This window comes from Chiloscyllium punctatum, chromosome 10 (genome assembly GCF_047496795.1).
Source record: "Chiloscyllium punctatum isolate Juve2018m chromosome 10, sChiPun1.3, whole genome shotgun sequence".
In the NCBI taxonomy this organism is placed as follows: domain Eukaryota; kingdom Metazoa; phylum Chordata; class Chondrichthyes; order Orectolobiformes; family Hemiscylliidae; genus Chiloscyllium; species Chiloscyllium punctatum.
The window spans coordinates 75645912-75669458 of record NC_092748.1 but is presented as its reverse complement, the minus strand read 5'-3'; the positions used below and the strand labels follow the sequence as shown (position 1 = coordinate 75669458).

General features: G+C 41.6%; 1 protein-coding gene across 6 annotated transcripts in view; it reads left to right on the top strand.

Moving 5' to 3' along the window:
* The window catches only part of slc12a8 (solute carrier family 12 member 8), a 148250-nt gene that overhangs the window by 93024 nt on the left and 31679 nt on the right, over positions 1-23547 (top strand). For all 6 annotated transcript variants that reach the window (XM_072579578.1, XM_072579577.1, XM_072579576.1 and 3 more), the window contains 2 exons: positions 10617-10704; positions 16543-16689. In XM_072579578.1, coding sequence (XP_072435679.1) covers positions 10617-10704; positions 16543-16689 — 235 coding nt within the window. The remainder of the gene's footprint in view (positions 1-10616; positions 10705-16542; positions 16690-23547) is intronic.

Sequence of the window (23547 nt, the reverse complement as noted above, 5' to 3'; positions counted from 1 at the left end):
CGCACAGTCTAGCTGGCAAATCCCTTTTAGTTTCAAAGGATGGAGTGGATGTTGCCTGTACTTTTAACTTTTAGACCCAATACTTTGGATTCTCAATTTCTTGCCTGAGACTCTGCCCTAAAAGCATCAGTCAGCAGCTTTCTTCCATCGAGAAAATGTCTTAAGTTCAAAGCAGTGCCTGTGACTCAGTCTCCTCAGAGCACAAAGGAATCTCTCAGTGGATCATGGAAGACACATACATGTCATGCTTTAACACTGGACTAGTAACTGAAGGCATGAGAGGCATGTATCAATCTCTCTAACAAGTCGAGGCAAGAATAAATCTCATTGAAATTCATTTATGTGTGATTCAGCACGATAGTGACTAATGGGTGACTTTCCCAATTGCTGGCTCCTTGATGCTGAGCTAATTGCTCTCAATGTTTCTGTCATTGGGTGCCTGACATGCTGCTTTTTTGCTCAGTTCTTACTTGAGTATGATGCCTGCCATCTTGCCTGCTCCAGTGGGCTCCACAGAACACAATTCTCTTTGCATTGTCTGTAGTTGCATCCCAAAGTTGTACAAACTTGTATTCAAAATAAAACAACATATTTTCTAGTAGGGGCTACAAAATTCTAAAAATTCAAACATAATCTCTAGTGGAAATTTTAAAGGCTTTCAGTTAAAACTCAGGTCTCAAAACATAAGACTGCTTTTAGATTAATAAACAAGATTAATTAAAAACAAATGTCAGTAAGCAAAAGGAACATTTGTGTGTTCTTGCATTGCTATTTATGCTTCATAACACCCAAAATTGGACTAACATTAGGTCTTGGTGGATGGGAAAGCATTCGTGTGCAATTGTGTCTCTTAACCAAACCTCAACTGTGAATGGAATATGGGATTTAATATGGAGTCCACTGAATTGCAGTTTGCAGTCAGTGCTGGATTCACACCATCACAAACTTTCCAAAATAAACATGATATTAAAATCAATAAGTGTTTCTGTCAGAGATGGGTATTCTGAGCTTGCACACTTATTTTTGAAGGTCAGCAACATTTGTACTAATCAAATCTAACTTCATCCATATATATTGTAATCATTTCTCCTTTGGCAATCAGAGTCCATATACCTTGTATAGAGCTGAGGCAGTCATGCTGAGGATTGCTGTTGGTATGTTAGCTTGCACTAGTAAATAGTTCTATATGGTCTTCAAAGATATCACTAAGTCCCTCCCTGTACATGTAGAAAACGTACTCAAATTTGGTTGTAGCAAGTTGTACAACCGCTTTGTTGATTCACGTTGTGTAGAATTGATCTTAGGTAAAACAGGATGTAAAAGGGACATCTATCAGAGCACTCTTCATGACAATATCTCTACCAATTAAATTCCACTTGTCAACTAGTCAACACTTTCCTCTCGTACAGCATAAAATGTTGTTTTCCCTCCAAATTGGTACTTTGGGTGAATTGGCTTGACAAGTGACAATGAAAAGATTTGACAAAATGTGTCTTTTATTATGTAGTGCTGCTACATGTCTAAATGAAGAAGTAGTATGCTAACTTTTGCTTTCCTTCTGCTCCCAACTCATGCTGCTTCTTGAAACTCCCCATCGCTACATGCTCCTCTCCCTGAACCTCTTTTTTTAAGAATTGAGGTTTGCTGTTCCCTTGTTCTTCCTCTCATTAGCAACCAGTGAGCTCTCAGGCTCACCTGTACACTAACTCAATCTCTTGCTGCTGACTTTCAAAATTCACAGATTCTCCCATTCCCTAAAACACCCTTTCACCGCCAAACCTCTGCCGCTCTCACACTCCAACCTCCCAACTCTCCGACAGACAATTGTTTCCCTCTTGAACTCTCACTGTGAGTGGCATGAGGCAGCAGAAGCAGTTTCAACTTACAGGCCAGGGATAAAGCATGTACCAGAAAGTTGCTGCAGGATAGAGTCAGAGAGCAGGAAAGACTGGAGTCAAGCAAAAGAGACCACTCCAAAATAATTCTTACTGGATCTCATGGTGCTCCTTCAAATGACACAAAACCACTTTTAAACAAGCCTACTATATTAAGAGTCCACTGTGAAAGATGCCTACCGCTCCATCCCCCGCCCTCATTTCGGGAACTCTGACCACAATGCCGTGTTTGTTCCACCGGTTTACAGGCAAGAGTTCAAGCAGGAGACCCTCTCACGGATACAGGTCCAGTACCGGTCGGATTAGGCAGAGAAGCAACTCTGGTGCTGTCTGGAATCAGCTGATTGGGCCATGTTCAAACAGTACCTTGGACGAGAACGCCAATACAGTCTCGGACTTTATCAGCAAGTGTGTGGAGGACTGCATACCAAGGAAGTCAATCTGGGTGTTCCCCCACACGAAATCCTTAGATGAACCAGGACATACAGAACTTGCTAAAAAAAAACAGGCGGAAGGCCTTCAGATCAAGAGACCCACTCAAATAAAAGGAACCCAAGTATGACTTTCACGGAGCCATTAAGACAGCCAAGAACCAATACCGATCCAAACTAGAGATCCAGACACCCGACGGCTATGGCAAGGACTGAATGATATCACAGGTTCTAAAAAGAGACAGTGCAAGATAGCAGACAATGACACATCCCTCCCAGATCATCTCAACACTTTCTATGCTGGCTTTGCACAGATTTCTTCAGATAGGTAACATCTATCCCAATAAGTCCTTCCGAACCTATCCCAACAGTCCCTGCATCAGAGGTCAGATCAGTTTTTCTTCGTGTGAATCCAAGGAAAGTGATGGGACCAGACTGAGTACGAGGCTGTGCACTCAGAGCATGTGCAGATCAACTGGAAGAGGTCTTCTCTGACATCTTCAACCTCTCCCTGCAGCAGGCTACTGTCCCTACCTGTTTCAAGTGGGCCAACATCATCCCAGTGCCTCAGGCCCTTCGGCCCAACAAGTCCACATCGACCAGCCAAAGTGCACCCACCCAGACCCATTCCCCTACGTTTACCCCTGCACCTAACACTACGGGCAATTTAGCATGGCCATTAATCAACTCCAGACTCTCACCAATCTGCCTATTGGACCAACAGATTCACGTCAGATAGCATATCACTTGCTCTTCAGTCCTCCCTGGGCACGGTGGGCAGCACGGTGGCATAGTGGTTAGCACTGCTGCCTCACAGTGCCAGAGACCCGGGTTCAATTCCCGCCTCAGGCGACTGACTGTGTGGAGTTTGCACGTTCTCCCCGTGTCAGCATGGGTTTCCTCCGGGTGCTCCGGTTTCCTCCCAAAGTCCAAAGATGTGCAGGTCAGGTAAATTGGCCACGCTAAATTGCCCGTAGTGTTAGGTAAGGGGTAAATGTATGGGTATGGGTGGGTTGCGCTTCGGCGGGTCAGTGTGGACTTTTTGGGCCGAAGGGCCTGTTTCCATACTGTAATGTAATCTAATCTAAACATCTTGACACCAAGACCAGCTACGCAAGAATCCTACTCAATGACTACAGTTCAGCCTTCAACACTATTATCCCCTTGAGACTGATTACTAAACTTAGTGATCTTGGACTAAGCCCCACTCTCTGCAACTGAATCCACAGTTTCCTGACCCACAGGCCACAATCAGTGAAGATTGGGGACAATATTTCATCCTCACTAACACTCAACACTGCCCCCCCTCCCCCCCACAAGGGGGTGTGTACTCAGCCCCCTACTGTACTCACTGTATACCCATGACTGTGTTGCCAAATACCAGACTAATGTCATTTACAAGTGCACTGGAGACACTACCATAGTTGGTCGAATCCCAGATGGCTACGAAATGGACTACAGACGGGAGGTGGATGACCTGGAAAAATGGTGCACTGAGAACAAACTAACTCTCAATGCTAGCAAAACCAAGGAACTCATTATTGACTTTTGGCAAGATGTTACTCGTGCCCCCCTGCACATTCACAGCACAGAAGTGGAATGAATGGACAGTATCAAGCTCCTGGTTATCCCCACAACAAGCTTTCTTGGACTCTTCATGTGGATGCACTGGTTACAAAGGCCCAACAACGTCTCTTCTTCCTCAGGCAGCTGAGGAAATATGGCATGACAGCGAATACCCTTGCCAACCTTTATAGGTGGCCATCGAGAGCATTCTGTCTGGATGTATCACTACCTGGTATGGCAACTGTACCATTCAAGATTGGAGACGGTTACAGAGAGTGGTGAACTCGGTCCAGACAATCACAAAGGCCAACCTCCCATCTATAAAATCTATCTACCAGACCCGTTGTCAAGGAAAGGCCGCCAGCATTCTCAAAGATCCATCCCACCCTGGCAATGTTTTTCTACAACCTCTGCTATCAGGTAGAAGGTACAGAAACCTGAAAACATGCACCAGTCAGTTTTGAGATAGTTTCTTCCCTCCTGGTGTTAGAATACTGAATGGACTCAGAAACTCTTAGCTGAGAATGTGAAAACTCTACACAGAGCTTCGCCCAAGGCTGGAATTGAACCTGGTTCCCTGATGCTGTGAGGCAGCAGCGCTAACCACTGAGCCTGTGTTTTTGTTTTTGCTGCTGTTTACCTATTATTTACTTATCTATGCTACTTAACTCTTTGATCTGCCTGTATTGCTCACAAGAAAAAGCTTTTCACTATGCCTCTGTACACGTGACAATAAATTCAATTAGATTCACTAAATAACCAATAGTAAAATGAAACAATATAAAAGGTTTTAATTTAAGAGGGTTGCAGTGGGTGGGGGAGGCTTACTATATATATTGATCACTATCTATTGATGTTTCATTGGAAGGATTTCTTATTCTTTAACATATTCTGATTTCAAAATAAACTGTGCTTGAGGTGAATATCTTCATCCTGGTTATCATCTATGCTATAAATCAGTACTCATAGAATCTCTACAATGTGGAAACAGGCCATTTAGCCAAACGCGTCCACACCGACCCTCTGAAGAGCATCCCTCCCAAACCCACCCAGTCTCTTCAACCATGCACCTCACATGGCCAATCCACCTAACCTCCAAATCTTTGGACTTTGGGAGGAAACCAGAGCACGTAGAGGAAGTCCACGCAAAAACAGGGAGAATGTGCAAACTCCACCAGCACTTCACCTGAGCCTGGAATTGAACCTGGGTCCCCAGTATTGTGAAGCTGCAGCACTAACCACTGAGCCACCGTGCTGCCTGATGCAGTGTTAAATGTTTGTGATCCCAGCAGCACTCAAATTATCTAGCTCAGTTTGGTTGAATAAATGTTCGTTAATTCAGAATTGGTAAGTACAGAGCAGCTTGGTGAAATTGTAAAACTATTCGTTGTGGAGATTAAAAGGATGAGGCAAATTAAAATTCAAAGGAAACTGGCATTTAAGGTGTCAAAAAATTATGAAAGTGTATGTTAAATATAATGCTCCTTTAAATATATAATAAAGTCGCTATAGTCCTGCTGTCCCATTAGAGAGAGATGTCTGGTGGTGACTCTTCTTCTCACCTCAGGCAAGAGCAGAGGTTGAGAAGAAGAGTCCTTCATGCTAACCTCTGCAAGTGTGCGAATTGAACCCACACTCTTGGCATCATGCAATGCCACAAACCAGCTTTCTAGACAACTGAGCTGTATGACCTCTGTATCAGAAATATATATAAAGGAAATCGATTCAAATATATTTTAAAAGAGAAAGCAGAAAAATCAGGGGGAGTCTCATAGAAACCTATAAAATTCTAATTGGACTAGACAGGGAGTGTATTCCTATTGACCAGGGAGTTCAGAACCAGGGATTACAATCCAAGGGTATGATGTGGTCATTTAGGACTAAGATGCGGAGAGATTTCTTCACAGAGAATGGTGAGTCTGTGGAATTCTCTGCCACAGCAAATAGTTGAGGCCAAAACATTGAATGCTTTCAAGAAGGAGTTTCATATAGTTTATGGGGCTAAAGGAATCAAAGGGTCTGAGGAGAACATGGGAATGGTTGAATGATCGGTCATGATCATATTGGATGGTGAGCAGGCTGAAAGGACTGAATTGCCTAGTCTTCGCATTTTCTATATTCATGTTTCATTTCCATCCATAAGTACACAAATGTTAATGCACACATGTTGGCACATGCAGTGTTGTACACACGCACGTGCGCACACAAACACAAAAATAACATTAGCCTTTCTCAAACTCTTCAGTACCTCTTGGAAAAAGCACATAGAAGGTTATATTCTTATTTTTAAAAAAGCTTTAAACACATAAGGACTCTTTCAGCTTTCAATCAGCTTGGTCTTTTCAGCAATAGTTCTGATTTCTGCAAACCACCAACAATAGAATGGTTACAGAAAAGTACAAGTCAAGACATATTATCAATTAAATGCTTAATTATTTAATCATCATAAAATGAACACCTAAATGCATTAAGTTCATGTGTTCAATTCAATTTTCAACAAAATAGCACTTCGAGAAAGACATGTTTGTTGAAACGTTTCATTTTGCACTCGGGACATTTTGCAACAATACAAATTGAAGGGCAAAGCTTCCATTTAAAGTGCATAACAAGAGAGTGTAGATTGGTTATAAAGTGCACCCTGGTAGAGGAGTTGCCATGGAAAATGCTTGTATTGATGCTGATTTGACAGTTAATAACCAGGTTTACTCAAATTTTAAAGCAGGTAGCTTGACTCTGGTCAGAGCATTGTCCTGAGAAATGAACCAGCAAATAACTCATCAATTTTGTTCAGTTGAAACAGGAGCAATGTGTGCATCTGTTTTTTCTGTCTACAAAGATCGAGGCCCTATGTACTAATAGATGTATCTTACAGTACATGCAAGTATGTTACAATGTAAGGTTGACTTGACTCTGCTTTCCTTCCACATATTTTCTTTTCCTCCAGACCAAATCTGGAGGGCATAGGTTTAAGATGAGAGAGGAAAGAGTTAAAAGTGATCTATGGGGCAACTTTCTCACACAGAGGGTGGTGCGTGTATGGAACCAGCTGTCAGAGGAGGTAGTGGAGGCTGGTACAATTACAACATTTAACAGGCATCTGGATGGGTATATGAATAGGAAGGGTTTAGAGGGATATGAGCCAAATACTGGAAAATGGGGAGAGATTAATTGAGGATATCTGGTCAGCATGGATGAATTGGGCTGAAGGGTTTTTTTCCATGCTGTACAGCTCTGTGACTGTATGACTTAGAATTCTAAATTGGTTGTCAGAGTAATTCCTTGTGCATTCAGGATTATCCAACAAATGTTGTCCAAGTGCAGGATAACATCTAATATTCAATATTGTGTTGTGATCTTTGCAGATGTAGGCTGCTTGAATATGGTCAGTAATTAGCTTTTTGCAAATGATTGAAGGGGCAATGCTATTTGATAGAATCCACCAGACTTTGGAATGTACAACTTACATACCTGGCACCACACAAGAAGCAATAGTTCCCTCGAAGATGCATAGTTGTGTTGCCACTCCAAAAGTCCGTGCATAACAATCGGCATTGACTCCAGGTTTCAGAAGTCAGGACATACATGGACAATGGCGATCCGCTCAAATAAAGAAAAAAAATTGGAGGGAACTTAGATTGGGAATGAAACTCATGCACAGCATTACTTATTTGTGCGATAGGCAGAATGTATTTTTGGCTTGACTGTTGCATCCTGTAACTGCTGGTTGTTACGGTATTAAATAGCTAGCTCAGATGTTTGAGACATTTTACCCTCCAGGCTAATCTGAGATAGATTAACCACTTCTCAGGACCAAAAGTAACTAACTTCTGAGCTTTACATAAGCTTGTGTGCTATAAAATGGGAAATGGTCAGATTAGGGTAGCCATCATCCTGGATGATATCTTTGAAGTGCTCTATTTCAGTATCAATCTTGACAGGTGAACAAGTGGTTCAGGCCCTATTTACATTGTCAATCGTAGAACATGAAACTGTAAGAATCCACTGTGTTACACTGACCAGTAAAGTTTGTGGTACATAGACAGTAGTAGAGGCCCTGTGCTCCAGCTGATTTCTCAACTAGGACTTTGAGGAAAGGGATCTTATTCAATTGCTCCATTTCATGCACTAATTTGAGCCTGACCGGAGGAAATTCTTATATACTGCTGCAGAATCAAATGTAGCAAATATATCATCCACTTATCAGAAATATGCAAAGGATAAGAGATTAGGTGTCATTGCATTGAATACACATTTCTCAGGGGACTGAACAAGAATGTTTGCTGGACTAGTGGGCATCCCATGGTGAACAATGCTATCTATTTGGATATATATAGTGTTGTTAAATCTGAACTCAACTGTGTGAATTGCTGAGTTCATTATTTCAGTGAAGACTGATTCATATTGTGGTAACAGGTTTAGATTGTCATGATGCTGAGATGGGCATGTCTATGGCTTCATTGAGTGGTACATTGGTGAATAGACTAGTGGAGCTAAATAAGAGCATTGGTACTGCATTGCTATCAATATGCAAGTCCTGCGTATACTTTGCAGATACGAAGCAATCTTGCACTGTGAATGGAGAACTTGCTCAAAGCTAGTTGTAGCCATTCACTTGACCATTAGGCTAGTTCATGTTGTGTAGAAAAAGCAGAGAAAAGATAAAGCATAAAAAGGCATCTTTTTTTTGTGTGTTTTGGGCAATCTGAACTCAGACAGCCACAGTGATTCCTGAGGAAAAACCCTATCGTATTAGTTACCCAGCAGCTGAGTGCCCTTATTCAAGTCCATAAACTTTTTGATTTTGCTTTTGAGTAAGGCTGTCTGGTCTGTTGAGCAGCTAGTCTAATGGATACAAATTTGGATATGTCGTTTAGAATGGTGTTAATTTTGTTGATCTCCTCATGCATGTCATGGGTGACCATAACAGTTTGTTTAGATATATAGGTCCATATTGGGTTTGAGACATTACAATCTGCCAGACATTCCAGTTTCATGTCAGAATTAGACAAGTTATTTGGAATCCTGCAATATGCACATGCTAGATTGCTAGACAAAAAATTGCTGTTTTCAGTGAACACTGGTTAGCGGAGGGATATCTAGGCAGCGTTCAAACTCTTACTGTTTGATATGGAGTGAAGGCACACCAAAATTGAAACCAAATGAAAGGACAAACTCCTCATCTTTAGTTAGTATGTGGTCAAAGAGATTTATTATGTGTTTATTGGCATCATTAACTGCGTTTATAGTGTGGGTGTATTTTAAATGGTTTTGGTGTGATCATCTGTTGAAGCAATGTAAATGGATCACTTCGCTTTATTAGAAACATTATAAATAGGGCCTGAGCCATTTGTATACTGGTAAAACTTGAGGTTGAAACAGGGTACATCGAAGCTTTCCTGCAGGATAATGGCTACCCTGATTTTAAATCCTTTCTTACTGTATATCATGTAAACTCATGGAGGACTCTAAAGTGGTCACTGTTGGTCCTGAGAAATACCCGGTCTATCTCAAATTAGTCTAGAAGTATAAAGTATTTTGACAGTTTGAGCAACAGGCAAAGTTAGCTTGTTCCGGTTCTTACCATGCAGTAGCAAGGTATTTGAACAGGATGTGGCTCTCTAGCCGAACAATATAGACCACCTATTACACAAATGAGTAATGTTGTATATGAATTTCAATGTTGGTGTAGTTCATGTATGTAGATCATTCAGCCCAAAGACTGCTGGATCATATCAAACAGTGTGCCCCTTCAGCTATTCACAACAAGCAAGATACTAACTGTACCTGAACAAACTGCGGCTGCAAAAATCTCAGCACAGTGACTAACATTAGATATGATTCTACAATTGGGCAACAACATCCTGAAAGTTCAAAGAATTATGCTGACAACCAATTTAGGTTTAGGAATTAGGATTGTCAGTCAGGCTCACAGTGTTGCATGTTCCCGCCTCAGGTGAGTGACTATGTGAAGTTTGCACATTCTCCTCGTGTCTGTGTGGGTTTCCTCCGGGTGCTCCGGTTTCCTCCCACAATCCAAAAATGTGCAGGTTAGGTGAATTGACCATGCTAAATTGCCCGTAGTGTTAGGTACAAGGGTAAATGTAGTGGAATGGGTCTGGGTGGGTTCGCTTCGGCGGGTCAGTGTGGACTTGTTGGGCCGAAAGGCCTGTTTCCACACTGTAAGAATCTAATCTAATCTAATCTTATCAGGGTTCTGTGAGCTATATACATTAATGCACAAGGCCCTGTTCTTTGCAGACAGAAGGAAGGTACACACTGGCGCTGGTATCAACTTAACAGAATAGATGACAGCTATCTGCTGGTTCATTTCTCATGGCAATCTCCTGACCAAGGAGAGTCAACCTGCCTGGATTAAAATTATCAAAGCCTGGCTATTAACTGTCAATCAGTGTTAATTGATGCATTCAGTATGGCAACACCTCCACCAATCAAAGCTTTTTTCCAATCAATCAACATTTTCCTCTCCTACAATATGAATTTTGTTTAGCTTTCCCCTTGAATTTGTATTCTTTTGAAATATCCCAATGTGTAAACTACAAACAGCTTGGACAAAATGTGTCTTTTTCATAAATGCTCAAGTTCTGTACTGCTAAACCATGACATGTTACTTCTATTATAACTTGTTTTTTTTTAATAAATACAACTTAATTAAGGGGCTGAAATGTAAAATAAGTAATTTGTATACCATGTTGTTACGTTGCAGGTGGTTCCTGTATTTGGTGTTTGTTTTCTTGCTGGGAGCTGTGTGTACAAGGGAGGCACTCAGATATGATTTCATGATAGCTGAAAAGGCAAGTATCTGTGTTGTTTAAATTAATCTAAGTTTCCTGCTTCAGGAATTTTCATATGAAACCTGAACTGATTAATGTAATTTTACCATAGTGATGCAAATATTGAAATACGTTCTTAAAGCAAGATTCTGTGAAGCAATTTCTTAAGCTGTTACAGGCTACTGTTTCCTCATTTCAGTGTGAATGAAAAGATTTTCAGAGCTGTCCAATATTTTATTATGTGGTCAATTTCCTTAGTATTCTAGATGGTTCAATTCACCATGTTAATATTACAAAACGAACAAGGTTTTATCTAAATATTTAATTGTGCAGGCATAAACTTGCTTCCACTAGGTCCCTTCAATCTCTAATGTAATATCTAGTCAGTACAACTTCCTAAGGCAATGGCAGAAATGCTTGTGAAGTCCATACTATATCCTTATACCATTAAAAGCAATAACATCTTGCATTTGATGTTATAAGAGCTGTACTATTTACAGAAAACTTTTAAGGCAAAACTTGACACCAAGCTACATCAGGCAACATTGGGAATATCAGAATATTAGACCAAAACTTTGGTCAAAGAATTTTGAATTCAGGAACATCTTAAAGAAAGTAAGCCAGGTAAAGTTGCAGAGAGGTCTTGGGAAGGAATTCGATCGTTAAGGGCCTTTGGAATTGAAGGCGAAGACATCAATTGTGGCGTCATTAAAATCAGGAATAGTTAAGAGACTGAAATTAAGGATATAATATATCTTGGAGGTCCTTGGATTCGGAAGAAATTATAGAGTTATGGAGAAATCGGGGCACGGAAGGATTATTTTCAGAGAATTTAAAAATTTGAGATGCTACTAATCTGGGAGTCACATGAGCCAGCAAGCTGGATGAATAGAGCTTGATGAGAGTCAAGTCATGGTCAGCAATAAATGATAACAATCATCAAAGAGGCTTACACAAAATAAAATTGTAGACCTGAGGGTAAAACAAATGTTAGTTTCTGTTGTCAAGTACATTTGATTTTAGTAACCAATATCCTTTAACATTTTAATGTTTTGGTCGTATTTAGGTATTAAATAACCTCTACATTTGTCTGCTCTCAATTTGTTTATTCAAGTCAGCAGGATCTAAAATGTGTCAATGATCTTGCATATGATAAAAATTGTTTAAATGTAATACTTCATATCCTGTAGCATTTCATTTTGACTGTTGACCAATTCATTATTTTTCCGGCATGCCATTTTCAACATTGATTTACTTTTAATGATGCTATTTTTGTCATACTAAATTTAGCATTTAATTTTGTGGCTTAATTCTTATCACTGAACCTCCACCTTAATATTATGTGATGCTAATCTATTTTGTTGTCTTTAATAGACTGAGCTGATAATGCAAACTCATCCAATCCATAGCTCCTAGTTCCACTGCAGCTGTATCTTATTTCTGCATCCTGGTTCATTCTCACTGTTGCCTTCCATCTTTCTGAATTTAGCTTCGTGTTGTAAATTTGATGTCAGCACTGCTGCCACCAACACATTTTTGCTTCCGTCCTAGACTCTGGCAGAACCCAGTTCTCTTACCTAATTCTTCTACTTATACAATCTCCTAAATAAAAACTGAAAGTCGGTGAATGCTGAAAATCAGAAACAGAAACATAAATTGCTGGGAAAGCTCAGTAGCTCTGGCAACATCTATGGAGAGAAATCAGACTTAACATTTTGGGTCCAGTTCTGAGGAAGGGTCTGCTGCCAGACCTTTTGAGTTTTTCCAGCAATTTCTGTTTTTGTTCCAGACTGCAGTAAGTTTAAATTTTAACTTGAGCAATTCCCTTCCTATTTCTCATCGACATCATGGAATCACAGAATTGTTACAGTGCAGAAGGAGGCCATCATGCCTGCACTGGCTATTCAAATGAGTGTCATTATCTAATACCAACCTCCTGCCTTTACTTCACATCCTTGCGCATTATTTCCAGGCAAATAACTATCCAAAGACCTTTTGAATGCATCAATTGAACCTGTCTCCACCACATTTTCAGGTAGTGCATTCCAGACCCCAACCACTCACTGTGTGAACATTTTTTTCTCATTTTATTCTTACTCCTTTTGCAATACACTTTAAAATACTACCTCTTCACAATAACATTTGGAAACACCACACATGTCTAAATCTACAAGGCCAGATAAATGCTGTGACTTCAATAGCAAGTCAGAGGCTGGAAATGATGCAACAAATAGCTGGTCTACTGAATCACTAAATTCAGTCCATGATCTGCAAGGTACAAGGTAGGAGTAAGTTGGAATATTTTATACTCACTAAATGAGTGAAGCTCCAACTGTGGAAAATCAGTCATGGAATATGTTCAAGATCATGATTGATAGATTTCTGGAAATTAATGATATCGAGGGAACTGAGGAGTTGGATGGTCTACTCTTACTCCCTTGTTCGATTAGCACTCAAAGAACATTCCTGATGAAGGGCTTATGCCCAAAATGTTGACTCTCCTGCTCTTCAGATGCTGCCTGGCCTACTGTCCTTTCCACTGCCATACTTTTTGACTCAAAGAACAAAGAACAGTACAGCACAGGGACAGGCCCCTTTGGCCCTCCATGCCTGCACTAACACATTTTGCCCTTCTGTACTAAAACTGTCTTCACTTGCAGGATCCATATCCCTCTGTTCCCTTCCTAATCATATATTCGTCCAGGTGCTTCTTGTGTCTGCTTCCCTCACCTTTGGCAATGCTTTCTAGGCACTCACCACCCTTTGTGTGAAAAACATGCCTCCCACATCTCTTTTAAACTCTCCCCTTGCATCTTGAACCCGTGTCCCCTCATAATTGAACCCTTCACCCTGGGGAAAAAAAACTCATACTTTCCACTCTGTGCCATTCACAATCTTATAAACATCTATCAGGTCGTCCTTCAACCTCCTGTGTTGCAGTGAAAACAAATCTAGTCTATCCACCAGTCTCCTTCTCCATTCCAGGCAACATCCTGTGAACCTTTTCTGTACTCTTTCCAAAGCATTCACATCCTTCTGGTAGTGTGGTGACCAGAACTGTAAGCAATACTCCAAATGTGGCCAAACTAAAATTCTGTAAATCTACAGTACAACTCATCTATTCTTCTACTCAATGCCCCTTCAATGAATACAAGCATTCCATAGGCCTCATTTGATACCTTTTCTACCTGCACTGCCACCTTCAGTGAACTGTGGACCTGCACACCCAGATCCCTCTGCATGTCCGTACTCCTAAGGGTTCTGCCATTCACTGTATAATTTCCATCTGTACTTCACCTTCCATAATACATCACCTCACATCTGTCCAGATTAAACTCCATCTTCCATTTTTCTGGCCATGCCTCCAACTGATCTATATCCTGCTGTAACCTCTGACAATCTTCTCCACTATTCATAACTCCACCAATCATCCCCATTTGTATCATCTGCAAACTTACTTATTAGACCAGTTACATTTATTTCGACCACAAACAGCAGAGGTCCCAGCACTGATCCACTAGTCACAATCCTCCATTCCAAATGTCTTCTTCACCTTCTCAAAAAAACTCGATCAAGTGAGGAATTACCTCCCCTGCACAAAACCAAGCTGTCTATTGCTAATAAGTCCATTTGCTTCTAAATGCATATAGATCTTGTCTCTGAGAATCTTTTCCAATAATTTCCCTACCACTGACATGAGACTTACAGGGCTGTAATTTGCAGGATTATCCTTGCTACTCTTAAACAATGGGACAATATTGGCTATTCTCCAGACCTCACCTATGGCCAAAGAGGGTACAAAGATGTGTGTCAATGCTCCAGCAATTTGTTCTTTTGCTTCCCTCAATAATCTGAGATAGATCCCATCAGGTTCCGGGGACTTATCTACTTTAGTACTTTTTTATGACTGCCAACATCTCTTCCTTTTTAATAGCAATTTGGCTTAGAAACTCATCACTCCCTTCCCTGAGATTATCCTCCACCAATTCCTTCTCTTTGGTGAATGCCAATACAAAGTATTCATTTAGGGCCTCACCTACCCCTTCTGGCTCCACACGTAGTTTCCCTACTTTGTCCTTGAGCGGGCCAACCCTTTCCCGGCTACCCTCTTGCTTTTTATAACTTGGGATTCTCCTTAATCTTGTTTGCTCATGAATTTTCATGGCCCCTTTCAGCCCTTCCAATTCCTTGTTTAAGTTCTTTCCTTATATACATCAAGGGCTTCATCAGTTCCTATCCTCTCAGACCTTGCATATGCTTTCTTTTTCTAACTGACCAAGGCCATAACATCCCTGGTCATCCAATGTTCACATAACTTGCCATACCTATCCTTCATTCTCGCAGGAATGTGCCGCTCATGAACTCTTATCAACTGCCATTTGAAATACTCCCACATGTCTGATGTAGATTTACTCTCAACACTATCCAGGAAAAAGCAATCAACTATCTTAAATCTTCACTCACTTGGTAAGCTGTATACAGTGGCAGCAACGTGTACCTCTTAAAAGATTCACTGCAGTAACTCACCAGCCACATCAAATAGCATTTCCAAACTTATATTCTCTACCACCCAGAAGGACAAGGGCAGAGTTTGCTTCGAAATGCCACGTTCTGGAAGTTTCCATCCTAATCACACACTATTCTTCCTGGAACTATATCGCTGGTCCTTTCATATCATTGGGTCATAAATCTGGCATTCTATCTGGAATGGCATCGTGAGTGCATCTATTCAAGATGAACTGCGCTTATTCAAGACGTTGGCTCACAATCACCATCTGAAAGGCATTTAGGCATAGTCAATAAATGCTGGCCTTGCTAGTGCACACTCATCCATGAAAGAACACTAAAACCATTGTCCCCAATTCCAGCTATAAAATTTATTCTCCAGCAACTGACTCTATGCCTTTCCCATTATTACCTGAGGCTGAACCACACCTTGAGTCCATATTTGATCATGAGTTGAACTTCCAATCATGTGTCTGCACCATTAGTGAGGCTGCCTATTTCCATCTCCATAATGTTTTTGACTTTGGTCCTAATCTGCTTTATGCTCCTGAAGTCCTCATCTACGCCTTTCTTGCCTCTCGTTTGGACTATTCTTATGCACTCTGACCAGCATCCCACATTAAAATTTGAGGTAATCCAAACTCTTCTGCCTGATTCCGAGCTGTAGATTTTGCTGAGTTGCATTAACTCTCGGTTAGGGAGCACGTTGATCTTGCAATCTTGATTCATGTTTATAAATCCATCCATGTCCCTTTCCCTCCCAATCTTTGGGATCTTCTCCAGCTCTACAACCCTCTGAGATATCTCTAATCTTGGCCAGATTTCCAGCATCCATAGTTCTTTGTTTTAGTTTTGAATATTGCTTATTTTAATTACCCTTCCAATTATGACAATGGTTTCTACTTCCTCTGCCACTGGCTTTGGGATTGCCTCGCTAAACCTCACTCCTCCTTCACCTCTTTTTGTTTTCTTTAAGGGTCCAACAAGGATGCTTCTCTTTAACTGAGCCATTGGTCACCTGGTTCAACATATCATTTTGTGGATTAGTTTCAAATTTCATTCTATAGTGCTCCTATGGAGCACTTTAGGATATAAATTGATAGAGCTTGAAGCCTCTATGATATTTGAAAAGGGAATGGCAATTAATCATCTTTATCAAAATCTTGAATGCTCTTATGATGCTTTATTGTGGGACAGACTAGTCTTTGAATTTTGCCGCATGTTCAAATTTATTTGCATATAATTGTGCGCAAATTATGTGTCTAACAATGGAGTTCCATTCAAAGAGATGCAGAAAATGCTTGGCATAATTATATAGTTAACCTATAGCATGAACTTATTCTTGTGTTGTAGGTTGCCTTGGTGGGATTCCTCTGGTTATTAGGGCTGTATATTTCATCATTAGCTTCCTGCATGGGAGGTCTTTATGGTGCACCTAGAATCCTTCAATGCATTGCACAAGAAAAGGTGATACCCGTCCTTGGGTGCTTGGGCAATGGGGTGAGTATGACCCATTACTATAGTAATCTAAATAGTTTATGAGAACTGTAGATTCACAGAATTATGTAGGCAAGTACATTATGCAGATAACTTAACAAGCAAAGTGTTGAGGTTATTAAAGGGTAAAATATTGGCTATGGGCTAAAAAAGTGTGGCTCTGACATAGGATCATTGGTCTTTGGGCAATATAGTTGTTATGCAGAATGTTGCAAAATATTTGCTGTATCCTGCATAACATGCTGATAAAAACAAAAGTGAACATTGGTTATTCATCCCAAGATGCTTTGCTGTTTATCCAAATAATCCCGTTCCACTGCTGGTGTAAGGAGAAAGTGCCACAACATCATGTAACTATGGACAGCTCCATTTGAAAGAGCAATGATGATGCTTATCCATGAAGTCCAACAAATGAGTCTTTTTTGAAGAAGGCTCTCAGTATTCTGTGAAGGCCAGTACCATATCGATTTAGATGTCAGCAAAAGCAAGCATTTTCTCATTTGTGTTCTGAATCTATTGTGGAAATGATTTCTCTTAGTCAGCGTATTATGGTGTAGACTTTCTTATAAATTAGACCTTAGATCTTTAACTTTGTGACTCATTGGAACACATATCACCAAGAATATAAATAATTGTCAATGTCAGTATTCCATTTACGAGGTAAAAACAATGACTGCAGATGCTGAAAACCAAATACTGGATTAGTGGTGCTGGAAGAGCACAGCAGTTCAGGCAGCATCCAACGAGTAGCGAAATCGACGTTTTGGTCAAAAGCCCTTCATCAGGAATAAAGGCAGTGAGCCTGAAGTGTGGAGAGATAAGCTAGAGGAAGGTGGGGGTGGGGAGAGAGTAGCATAGAGTACAATGGGTGAGTGGGGGAGGAGATGAAGGTGATAGGTCAAGGAGGAGAGGGTGGAGTGGATAGGTGGAAAAGAAGATAGGCAGGTTGGACAAGTCCGGACAAGTCAAGGAGACAGTTACTGAGCTGGAAGTTTGAAACTAGGATGAGGTGGGGGAAGGGGAAATGAGGAAGCTGTTGAAGTCCATATTGATGCCCTGGGGTTGAAGTGTTCCAAGGCGGAAGATGAGGCGTTCTTCCTCCAGGCTTCTGGTGGTGAGGGAGCGGCAGTGAAGGAGGCCCAGGACCTCCATGTCCTCGGCAGAGTGGGAGGGGGAGTTGAAATGTTGGGCCACGGGGCTGTTTGGTTGATTGGTGCGGGTGTCTCGGAGATGTTCCCTAAAGCGCTCTGCTAGGAGGCGCCCAGTCTCCCCAATGTAGAGGAGACCACATCGGGAGCAACGGATACAATAAATGATATTGGTGGATGTGCAGGTGAAACTTTGATGGATGTGGAAGGCTCCTTTAGGGCCTTGGATAGAGGTGAGGGAGGAGGTGTGGGCACAGGTTTTACAGTTCCTGTGGTGGCAGGGGAAAGTGCCAGAATGGGAGGGTGGGTCGTAGGGGGGTGTGGACCTGACCAGGTAGTCACGGAGGGAACGGTCTTTGCGGAAGGCGGAAAGGGGTGGGGAGGGAAATATATCCCTGGTGGTGGGGTCTTTTTGGAGGTGGCGGAAATGTCGGTGGATGATTTGGTTGATGCAAAGGTTTGTAGGGTGGAAGGTGAGCACCAGGGGCGTTCTGTCCTTGTTACGGTTGGAGGGGTGGGGTCTGAGGGCGTAGGTGTGGGATGTGGACGAGATGCGTTGGAGGGCATCTTTAACCACGTGGGAAGGGAAATTGCGGTCTCTAAAGAAGGAGGCCATCTGGTGTGTCCTATAGTGGAACTGATCCTCCTGGGAGCAGATACAGCGGAGGCGGAGAAATTGGGAATACGGGATGGCATTTTTGCAAGAGATAGGGTGGGAAGAGGTGTAATCCAGGTAGCTATGGGAGTCGGTGGGTTTGTAAAAAATGTCAGTGTCAAGTCAGTCGTCACTAATGGAGATGGAGAGGTCCAGGAAGGGGAGCGAGGTGTCAGAGATAGTCCAAGTAAATTTAACGTCAGGGTGGAATGTGTTGGTGAAGTTGATGAATTGCTCAACCTCCTCGCGGGAGCACGAGGTGGCGCCAATGCAGTCATCAATGTAACAGAGAAAGAGGTGGGGAGTGGTGCCGGTGTAATTACGGAAGATCAACTGTTCTACATAGCCAAAGAGACAGGCATAGCTGGGGCCCATACGTGTGCCCATGGCTACGCCTTTGGTCTGGAGGAAGTGGGAGGATTCAAAGGAGAAATTGTTAAGGGTGAGGACCAGTTTGGCCAAACCAATGAGAGTGTCAGTGGAAGGGTACTGTTGGGGACGTCTGGAGAGGAAAAAACGGAGGGCTTGGAGGCCCTGGTCATGGCGAATGGAGGTGTAGAGGGATTGGATATCCATGGTGAAGATGAGGCGTTGGGGGCCGGGGAAACGGAAGTCTTGGAGGAGGTGGAGGGCGTGGGTGGGTGGTATTCCATTTACTGCTGAGTGCGAGAATTAAGAGGAGGCTCTGCACTCTAGCACCTTCCTGATGTTCCAATTATATGAATGTAATTAGTTAACATTGTGTCTTTTATTTTATTCAGGAAATTGTTGACTTTGGAGTATTTTGTCATGTTTGTCTACAGGTTTACATGGCAAGCATATATGCTGATAATATTTGTAAGATTACTTTCCTGTGATATGTGGCCTAGGAAATCTCATCACTTTATTCTGAGTTAATTCCCAAGTTGTGTGTACCGGGTCAGGAGAACTCTCAATTTTGTGAACCCAATCTATAAAATAGCTGCCTGTACTTTTAATATTTGGTTCTTGGGAAGGTGACTCCTTCAAACGTTTGGGCAGTCAACCGTAGAAGAACTGTTAAGATTGGTGGGTGTGGAGGTGGGCTGATGAGTAGACCTGCCTCAAGGATTCAGTATTTAAAAAAAAAGAATAAAAGAAGAATTCTCCAGCCTTCAGCGCCGCACATCTCTTGGGTTCTCCCCAACCCCTTGCTCCTCACATCCCCATGCTCAACTATTCCCTTCATTACACTTTATAATCCCCATGCCAAGCTGTGCCCTTCTATCCAAGCCAGTGGTCCTTTGTAGCCTCCAAGCCAACTTCATGCCAACTCATATCAACACATGTCCCCAAAAGCACAAAGCTTTCCCCTTTATTTGCCAACTCCACCATAGACAGACTTCAGAATCCCTGCACAAATTAGATAAGTGTGTATTGCAGATTGCACTATAGTGAAAGACGCACGTATTCACTATTTACCTTCCTTCAACAACATATAGTCATATAACTAGAAACATGTCAAGTGCAACAATATTGGAAATCACAGTCCCATCAAAGAGTAAAAAACACTTATAGCTGGTGATCAAACAATGAAACAGAAGGCACCATGCGTCAGCACTGGATGGTTGTGAAATCAATCATGCAGCAGTAATCCAATGCTGATAGTCTGAGTGAAATAGCAAGCAAATAGATTTTTTTAACACATTCAAATACATTTTTTCCAATTATTTAAACATGGTAAAATCCTTTATATAGTTTTTGATAGGTCCTTCTGACAGTTTTGATAGCTGACTTTGACAGGCGTGTTAACAGTTCCGAGTAGCTCGACAGTAATTATTCTATGGACTTTTTATGTATATCCTGCATACTTTAACAATCCAATAGAACAATTATCCAAAAGGCCAATTTTGACGGTATTAGGCAAGAACTTTTGAAAGCTGATTGAAGGCAGATGTTCGCAGGTAAAGGGACGGCTGGAAAATGGGAAGCCTTCAGAAATGAGATAACAAGAATCCAGAGAAAGTATATTCCTGTCAGAGTGAAAGGGAAGGCTGGTAGGTATAGGGAATGCTGGATGACTAAAGAAATTAAGGGTTTGGTTAAGAAAAAGAAGGAAATATATGTCTATATCTTCCATATCCTTTTCCACAGTAAATACTGATGCAAAATATTCATTGAAGAAGTAACAAAGAAGATTGACGAGGGCAGAGCAGCAGATGTGATCTACATGGACTTCAGTAAGGCGTTCGACAAGGTTCCCAATGGGAGACTGGTTAACAAGGTTATATCTCACGGAATACAGGGAGAAGTAGCCATTTGGATACAGAATTGTCTCAGAGGTAGAAGACAGAGAGTGGTGGTGGAGGGTTGTTTTTCAGACTGAAGGCCTGTGACCAGTGGAGTGCCACAAGGATAGATCGAGTGAATCCTTAGAAGAGTATAAAGAAAGTAGGAGTATACTTAAGAGGGAAATCAGGAGGGCAAAACGGGGACATGAGATAGCTTTGGCAAATAGAATTAAGGAGAATCCAAAGGGGTTTTACAAATATATTAAGGACAAAAGGGTAACTAGGGAGAGAATAGGACCCCTCAAAGATCAGCAAGGAGGCCTTTGTGTGGAGCCACAGAAAATGGGGGAGATACTTAATGAATATTTTGCATCAGTATTTACTGTTGAAAAGGATATGGAAGATATAGACTGTAGGGAAATAGGTGATGACATCTTGCAAAATGTCCAACTTACAGAGGAGGAAGTGCTGGATGTCTTGAAATGGGTAAAAGTGGATAAATCCCCAGGACCTGATCAGGTGTACCCGAGAACTCTGTGGGAAGCTAGAGAAGTGATTGCTGGGCCTCTTGCTGAGATATTTGTGTCATTGATAGGCACAGGTGAGGTACCGGAAGACTGGAGGTTGGCAAATGTGGTGTCTCTGTTTAAGAAGGGCGGTAAAGACTAGCCAGAGAACTATAGATGGGTGAGCCTGACCTCGGTGATGGGCAAATTGTTGGATGGAATCCTGAGGTACAGGATGTACATGTATTTGGAAAGGCAAGGACTGATTGGGGATAGTCAACATGACTTTGTGTGTGGGAAATCATGTCTCACAAACTTGATTGAGTTTTTTTGAAGAAGTAACAAAGAAGATTGACGAGGGTAGAGCAGCAGATGTGATCTACATGGACTTCAGTAAGGCGTTCGACAAGGTTCCCAATGGGAGACTGGTTAACAAGGTTATATCTCACGGAATACAGGGAGAAGTAGCCATTTGGATACAGAATTGTCTCAGAGGTAGAAGACAGAGAGTGGTGGTGGAGGGTTGTTTTTCAGACTGAAGGCCTGTGACCAGTGGAGTGCCACAAGGATCAGTGCTGGGCCCTCTACTTTTTGTCATTTACGTAAATGATTTGGATGCGAGCATAAGAGGTACAGTTAGTAAGTTTGCAGATGACACCAAAATTGGAGGTGTAGTGGACAGCGAAGAGGGTTACCTCAGATTACAACAGGATCTGGACCAGATGGGCCATGGGCTGAGAAGTGGCAGATGGAGTTTAATTCAGGTAAATGCGAGGTGATGCATTTTGGGAAAGCAAATCTTAGCAGGACTTATACATTTAATGGTATAGTCCTAGGGAGTGTTGCTGAACAAAGAGACATTGGAGTGCAGGTTCATAGCTCCTTGAAAGTGGAGTCGCAGGTAGATAGGATAGTGAAGAAGACGTTTGGTATGCTTTCCTTTATTGTTCTGAGTATTGAGTACAGGAGTTGAGAGGTCATGTTGCGGCTGTACAGGACATTGGTTAGGCCACTGTTGGAATATTGCGTGCAATTCTGGTCTCCTTCCCATCAGAAAGATGTTGTGAAACTTGAAAAGGTTCAGAAAAGATTCACAAGGATGTTGCCAGGGTTGGAGGATCTGAGCTACAGGGAGAGGCTGAACAGGCTGGGGCTGTCTTCCCTGGAACGTTGGAGGCTGAAGGGTGACCTTATAGAGGTTTACAAAATTATGAGGTGCATGGATAGGATAAATAGGCAAAGTCTTTTCCCTGGGGTCGGGGAGTCCAGAACTAGAGGGCATAGGTTTAGGATGAGAGGGGAAAGAGACCTAAGGGGGAACTTTTTCACGCAGAGGGTGGTACATGTATGGAATGAGCTGCCAGAGGATGTGGTGGAGGCTGATACAATTGCAACATTTAAGAGGCATTTGGATGGATATATGAATAGGAAGGGCTTGGAGGGATATGGGCCAGGTGCTGGCAGGTGAGACTAGATTGGGTTGGGATATCTGGTCGTCATGGACAGGTTGGACCGAAGGGCCTGTTTCCATGCTGTACGTCTCTATGACTCTATGACCTGATCTCCCTCAAAGTGCACTTGACCTCCTCCAAAGGGGCTGACCTGCCACAATGTTGTCTTGGGACCAGACCGAAATGAATGTTTTGGCTACCCAAAATAATTCACAGAGTTCTGGCATGCTCTGAGCATGTCCGATCTGTATAGTTCATGTTTCACACTAAACGATGTCAAAATCAAATGAAAGTTAAATAATCTCCACTCATAAATGTCATTCACTATTTCTAACTATTAAAAAACATAGAATGTAAATGTAGAGTAATAAACATATGACCTATACATTACTTGAATTGAATAAATATTGACTATTTTAAATGAGAATTGTATCTATCTCCATATCATTCCATGTGTGTAGTATAAGATTTGTTTCAATTTATTGACCCATGTACAGTCCAAAATGAAGAACCTAATGTTTTTAAAGACATTTAAAAAATCAAATATGATCATTGATTATGTTGTGTTTATGCGGCCCTATTCTTTTTTTAACCATCCTTTAATTATTTATATGGCCTCATTATCTTGGCTGACAGTCTTTTCTCATAATTCTTCATTACTTCTCTTACCTGCTTTTTTTGTCTCTCTTCTGAACCTTTAATGTTCCACTTAGTTCTTAATTTTATTTTCCACCTTAGACTTGTCATAAGCATTTTTTTTTCTTAGTTTCCATTTCTCTTGTCACCCACGAAACTCTGAAATTGTTTGTTCTACCTTTCCCATTTGGGGAAATATACATCAACTATACCAAA